Genomic DNA, 7,338 nt, shown 5'->3' with positions numbered 1-7,338 from the left:
ACAAGACTACCGGAAAGGGGAGAAGTTGTGTTAGTAACATGCAATAATGGGATGAGGTTGCATACAGAGGGAGAGAAGGTAGAGGAGAGAGGAGCTCAGTGCATCATAGGAAATCCCCCGGCAGTCTAGGCCTATAGCAGCATAACTAAGGGATGGTTCAGGACTCACCTGAGCCAGCCCTAACTATAAGCTTTATCAAAGAGGAAAGTCTTAAGCCTACTCTTAAATGTGGAGATGGTGTCTGCCTCCTGAACCCAAACTGGAACCTGGTTCCATAGGAGAGGAGCTTGATAGCTGAACGCTCTGGCTCCTAGTCTACTTTTGGAGACTCTAGGAACCACAAGTAACCCTGCATTCTGGGAGCGCAGTGCTCTGGTGGGGTAGTAAGGTACTATGAGCTCTTTAAGATAAGATGGTGCCTGACCATTAAGAGCTTTGTAGGTAAGAAGAATGATTTTAAATTCTATTCTGGATTTTACTGGAAGCCAATGCAGAGAAGCTAAGACAGGAGAAATATGGGCTGTGTTTGAAACGGGCTAAACTGCTGTCTTAGAAGGTGTCTAACAGGACAGCGAGGCATCGAGTGCTGTTTGAAACGGCTCAAACGATCTCTTCCTGTCTCCTGAGAGGCCTCCAAGCTGCCCCAGTAACGGCCAGTTTTGAAGGCAGCATCGATGGTGACTTGATGCTGACTAGTACACATAAAGCAGCGCGGCTGCAGCCGGACAAACAAGACGAATTTGTACACAAATATACATTATTAAAAGTTTTTAGTAGTTTTCTCGTTTCGATTTTTGAAAATCTAGCAAGAACTAAACACTGAATTATAATATTAGCCCGTGATGTAACCAACCAAGTTTGTTCAGTATAATTAATAATAATAATTCAGTCATTTCTGAGGCGTTTGTTAACTGTTTGGCTTTTCAATAGCTAGTTAGCTGATGCTAAGGCTAGCGTCTCTTCAGACAGACGCAAGACTGCGTGCTGACGTCACACTTTGCTGTAAGTGCTGCCCTAAAAGGCTGTCCGAAGCTAATGTAAACAGAACTGCCTTCACTTGAAAGTGATGCCTTCTGAGGCAGCTGTCTATTACGGTTGCCTTCCGTTTCGAACACAGCCACTTTGCGCGGATAATCTCTGGACCAACCTGATGAACGTTTGTAGAGGAAATTTTGATCCGACAAAAAATGTTGCAATTAAAGGCTAACAAATGTAACCACAAGTCACATTGACATGAAACCTGAGCCGAATTGTTCAACATGGTCCCCTCACTACAAGCACCAAAGTTGACCCAAATATGCCTATAGGTGGCGCTGTTATTGCAGATTAAAGACATAAAAGAAAATCCCATTGATTTACATGCATTTTATTTCTCCACAACCACAAGTCCGATTGATACCAAATTTAGGTCAATTGATCCCCATGGGGCCCTGACGACACATGCACATGCAAAATTTGGTGCAATTCGGCGAAAAGGTGGAGCTATAATCGAAGTGCAAATACTATGGGAAAAGCCCATTCATTTCAAGGGGCGCCGGGGGGCTTGGACCCCGCTTACAACTGCTTACAATGCAGTTCTAGTTATTATTGTTCTTATCTGTGCTTCTCTGTGTGTTTGCAGTTTGAGCCACAGGACCGGATAGCGGTGGACATCCCTTTCCTGTTGATGACAGACATCCTCTCTTCGTCTCCCTGGCCTCTTCTGCTGGCCGCCTCCTCTCTGCAGCTGCTTACTATGATCAGCAACACACCACAGCTTCAGTCACAGCTGCAGGACGGTACCTGACTAGTCATCTTACAAAGACTTCAGATTCCTAGCTGTAATTAAACACTTAAATGAATATCCTATGACTATAACATATTATGTGTGTGTTCAGTGGTTCTGCAGACAGGTGAGTGTGCCAGTGAGTGTTTCTGTCTCCGGTGTCCACCGCTGACCAACAGCAATAGCACTGTAGCTACAGGACAGTACCTGATATCATGGAGGAGGTATGCACACACACACACACAAACATACACACTGTGAAGGAGCAATATGTAAGAATTTTAGTTTAAAACATTCAAAAATTAATCAGATTTTCAACAGAATGCGAAGTGTCAAAGATATCCACTGAAGTTAGCATACTAAATTAATACCTCAAGATGGGATAGTGAGTCACTGTAGTGTCCAATATGCCAACAGTCCAACAACACCTCTGTTTTTTTGCTGGGTTGGCACCCTGTGGTTGAAATTGAGTTGCATCCCCTCTGTAGCTGTAAGGATGTTGGTTTGAACAGGCCTGTAAAGTTCTTAACTCTGTTTGACTTATGTTGTACAGAGAGTCCTCCAGTGCAGACAGTCCTCTCATCCAAACTACAGTCACTCTACCTCACATCATCCTGGAGTTTGTTCCTCTCTACATCCACGCCGGTCAGTCAGGTGTCAAGCGAATACACACATGCAATGTAAACATAGATAAACTGACACATTATGGCAAGATGCTTTGTGTAAATGTCTCTGATCATACAGCTACATTGCACACACTATGCACACATTTTATACCTTTTATGTCTTTGTTACTGGGTAGACTTACCATCATTTGGGCGAGTCAGAGAGTCTCTTTCAGTTCGTTACCACATAGAGAACAGAACAGCTCTGGTGCAGGAGGTGGAGATGGCTGTGGAACCTTCTGATGCCTTCATGTTCTCTGGACTCAAACAGGTACAACTGCGGTCCTGTCTAAACAAAGATTTGGCAAATAAAAAACAATATAACTGCATGTCCATCAGCAGGGTCAACAATAATGAATAGGTTTCCTGATACTTTTTTAATATCACATGAGTTACAGTGATTACCAAATGATCTAGCGTAATTACATAGATTGCTTATACAGATCACTGAGGAGATGATCAGCTGATGTTCACAAAAGTAGCTCAGCTTTTGAATTCATGCTAAAATCACAGAACCCCACCCTTTTTCAGGCGTTCTGGGACAGCTCTCAGACCAGCTTTAAAGCCAAACTAAACAGGCAAATTGCTGATACGGTTTTGAGAAAAATGTGTTCTATATTGTCACCTAATGCTGGCAATATACACTGATCAAAATTATAAACGCAACACTTTTGTTTTTGACCCCATTCATCATGAGCTGAACTCAAAGATCTAAGACTTTTCTCTATGTACACACAAGGCCTATTTCTCTCAAATATCGTTCACAAATCTGTCACAATCTGTGTTAGTGAGCACTTCTCCTTTGCCAAGAAAATCCATCTACCTCACAGGTGTTTATAACTTTGTTCAGTGTATTTAAAGTTAAGTTGTGCAGGACGGATTGCTCACTTCCAGTGTCCAAAATTGTATCATTCAACGAGCATCAGCACCTAATTCATAGTTTTCACGTGACGTCAAATTCCAAGGAAAACGCTACCTTGGAGGGAAAAAAAGACGTTATTTTCCGCTGCCTGCCAACCAGCAACCAAGTGATAAACTGTTACTTTCAGTTTGGTTGTTGTGCTTTTGGATGCACTAATCGACGATGAGACAAACCTGGGCTGTGTTAGGAGAGGGATTCCCTAGAAGTTAAACGTAAGCATTACCACAGTCGAGCGCTGGCAGGGATCTGGTGCTTTTTAACGGCGAAAATACCGCAATGGGTGCTGTATATGGATCGCAAGTGCCCAACATTTGCAGTCCATATCTATCTTCTCCTTGAGTTGAGTGGTGATCGAAATAAAATTTAACAGCTTTTGTGGCGTCTCTACGAGGGAGCCTCTATCTTGGTCTTTTGTTTTGCCCTCCAGGTCAGCGCACATGTCATGATGTGACTGAAAACTATGGATTGGAGACGAGTGACTAGTTTGAGGTTTTAAATTTGGTTGCAGTTTTGTTATTATTACTGTTTAACTGGCACAAACATTTATTTCATCAGAATCTAAAATATATACTTGAGTATGAATGCATGAACAAGAAGATGCATTTAGTGTGTGTGTGTGTGTGTGCGCGCGTGCAGGTGCGGCTGCGTATCCTTCCTGGCTCAGAGCAACAGATGCTGTATAACTATTACCCACTGATGGCTGGTTACCAAACACTACCACAGCTCAGCATCAGCCTTCCTCGCTGCCCGAACACCAACACACACACACTGAGACGCTTCCTGCCCCAACGCATATTTGTCAAGGTAACAAGCTCACACACCATTGAGTTAGCAGTCATTGTTATCTAAACGTGAAGATATTCAATGTTCTAACAAATAGTTTTCTTTTTCTTTCTCCTCAGCCTCAGGGTCGACAGCTGGATGATGCCTCCATTGCTGCAGCTTGAGAAGAACATACAAACTGTTCAGTGTTATTAGAAGAACATACCAACATCGTGCTGTTCTAGATGATTCCTTACAGATGACTATATTAACACTATTTGTTTCACATTGTTCTGTAAAAATTCACAATGAAAACTGTTAACCACACATTAGGAGACCCTGCTGTTTCTTTTCAGAGTGAATGTGATTACAGGTTGAGCGTGACAGACGGCTGGTGAATGAATTGATCCACTGATGTTCATTTAACAGTGAAAATGATGTATGAATCTGATGTGAACTAAATGGAAATTAATGAAATTTTAATTAAATTGAAGTAATGTAAACTAATTGTGTTCCATGTGTGGTGTGTTTCCACTGGTGGAGTGGCAGGAGGTATACTTACAATTTGCACCACACTGCACTGCACCACAGAAATGTAGAAATGACTGGTGATGTCATCAACCTTCCTCTTAGACCCCATCCTGACTAGGCTGCTTAAAGAAGTTTTACCCTTAGTCAGCACTTCTGTACTAGATATGATCAATCTATCTCTATCAACAGGCTATGTACCACAGTACTTTAAAGTAGCTGTAATTAAACCTCTTCTGAAAAAGCCCAAACTTGATCCTGATGTTTTAGCCAACTATAGACCTATATCTAACCTTCCATTTCTCTCTAAGATCCTGGAGAAAGCAGTTGCTAAACAGCTGTGTGACTTTCTAGAGAGCAATAGTTTATTTGAGGATTTTCAGTCAGGATTTAGAGTTCACCATAGCACAGAGACAGCACTGGTGAAAATTACTAACGACCTCCTTATTGCATCAGACAAAGGACTTGTCTCTGTACTGGTTTTATTAGATCTTAGTGGCATTTGATAACATTGACCATCAGATCCTATTGCATAGACTGGAACATTTCATTGGCATTAAAGGAACCGCTCTAAGCTGGTTTAAGTCCTATTTATCAGATCGATTTCAGTTTGTACATGTTAACGATGAGTCCTCCATGCATGCCAAAGTTAGTCATGGAGTTCCTGAAGGACCTGTCCTTGGACCAATCCTGTTCACTTTATATATGCTTCCTTTATGCAATATTATCAGGAAATATGCCATAAACTGTCATTGTTATGCAGATGATACTCAGTTATATCTATTGATCATGCCAGATGAAACTAATCAGTTAGCTAAACTTCAAATGTGCCTTCAGGATGTTAAAACCTGGATGACCTGTAATTTTCTAATGTTAAACTCAGATAAAACTGAAGTTATTTCCTGGGGCCTAAGCACCTCCGTGAAACATTATCTAAAGATATAGTTTCCCTTGATGGCATCACCCTGGCCTCCAGCACCACTGTGAGGAATCTTGGAGTTATCTTTGATCAGGACATGTCGTTTAAGTCTCACATTAAGCAAATTTCAAGGACCGCCTTTTTTCACCTACATAATATTGCAAAAATCAGGAACATCCTGTGTAAAAATGATGCAGAAAAACTAGTCCATGCATTTGTTACTTCTAGGCTGGATTACTGCAATTCCTTATAATCAGGCTGCTCGAAAAATTCCATTAAGACTCTTCAGCTGATCCAGAATGCTGCAGCACGTGTTCTGACAGGAACCAGGAAAAGAGATCATATTTCTCCTGTCTTAGCTTCTCTGCATTGGCTTCCAGTAAAATCCAGAACAGAATTTAAAATCATTCTTCTCACCTACAAAGCTCTTAATGGTCAGGCACCATCTTATCTTAAAGAGCTCATAGTACCTTACTACCCCACCAGAGCACTGCGCTCCCAGAATGCAGGGTTACTTGTGGTTCCTAGAGTCTCGAAAAGTAGACTAGGAGCCAGAGTGTTCAGCTATCAAGCTCCTCTCCTGTGGAACCAGGTTCCAGTTTGGGTTCAGGAGGCAGACACCATCTCCACATTTAAGAGTAGGCTTAAGACTTTGATAAAGCTTATAGTTATGGCTGGCTCAGGTGAGTCCTGAACCATCCCTTAGTTATGCTGCTATAGGCCTAGACTGCCGAGGGATTTCCTATGATGCACTGAGCTCCTCTCTCCTCTACTTTGTCTCCCTCTGTATGCAACCTCATCCCATTATTGCATGTTACTAACACAACTTCTCCCCTTTCCGGTAGTCTTGTGCTTTCTCGTCCCTCTCCTCTCTCCTCCTATCACTTACTGCAGGTTTTCTGGCTCTGAAGCTGTGGAGTCTGGATCTGTGGTTGCGGGCCACCTGCCCCTGTGTTCCTGCTCGACACCCTCTGCTACAACAACTATTGTTACTAGTCCTATTATTACTATTGTTATCATTAACACTACTATAAATATCTGTACTATTTTTCATTTAATCTATAGCAACATCACCTTTACTGTCTGTACCTCTGTGTGTGTAGGCTGCCTCCCTCCCCTCTCTCTCCTTCCATCCCTCTCTTTTTCTCTCTGTTCCTCTCTTGTCCTCTCTCTCTCTCTCCCCCTCTCTCCCTTACCCCCAACCGGTCGAGGCAGATGGCCGCCCACCCTGAGCCATGGTTCTGCTCGAGATTTCTACCTCTTAAAAGGAAGTTTTTCCTTGCCTCTGTCGCCTAGTGCTTGCTCTTGGTGGGAACTGTTGGGCTTCTGTAAATAACATCATAGAGTATGGTCTAGAGTATAGAGTAAGCGCTGTGAGATAACTGTTGTTGTGATTTGGTGCTATATAAATAAAATTGAATTGAATATTCAGAGATATCAGTGATGTGAATGAGGACATTCAAGGTCGACCAGGAGAACAGGATCTTCCCCAGAGCAAGGTTTCACCACATACACATATGTATACACACACACACTCCTCCCCCTCCTCAGAGCTCATATGTCCTGTGGCCCTGGGAGGGGTTTCTTGTTAAACCAGAAGGAAAGTGGAGGTCAATGACCCCACATGGGGATGGTAGTCCGTCAAGACCTTGTCACTTGGGAACCTTCCAGCTGGTTTAAGTGTACATTCATATCCAGCTACAGAAAGCCGAGACTGAGTCCTGCAAATTTTACAGATTAGCCAATATGACATGAAAATGTTGTTGTCTCCAGTGGT

At 42.5% G+C, this 7,338-nt stretch overlaps 1 protein-coding gene across 1 annotated transcript; it reads left to right on the top strand.

The window, feature by feature from the left end:
- Positions 1-1,590: 1,590 nt before the first annotated feature.
- LOC123973045 (trafficking protein particle complex subunit 11-like) lies at positions 1,591-4,621 on the top strand. The gene is made up of 6 exons (XM_046052889.1): positions 1,591-1,778; positions 1,878-1,989; positions 2,319-2,410; positions 2,568-2,701; positions 3,989-4,156; positions 4,255-4,621. Exons 1-6 carry the CDS (start codon positions 1,667-1,669, stop codon positions 4,297-4,299), a joined length of 663 nt encoding a protein of 220 aa, XP_045908845.1. The 5' UTR covers positions 1,591-1,666; the 3' UTR covers positions 4,300-4,621.
- Positions 4,622-7,338: the final 2,717 nt, after the last annotated feature.

This window comes from Micropterus dolomieu, linkage group LG06 (assembly GCF_021292245.1).
Source record: "Micropterus dolomieu isolate WLL.071019.BEF.003 ecotype Adirondacks linkage group LG06, ASM2129224v1, whole genome shotgun sequence".
Classification (NCBI taxonomy): domain Eukaryota; kingdom Metazoa; phylum Chordata; class Actinopteri; order Centrarchiformes; family Centrarchidae; genus Micropterus; species Micropterus dolomieu.
Note: the sequence above shows the minus strand (reverse complement) of the source record. Positions and strands in the feature narration are given on the sequence as shown.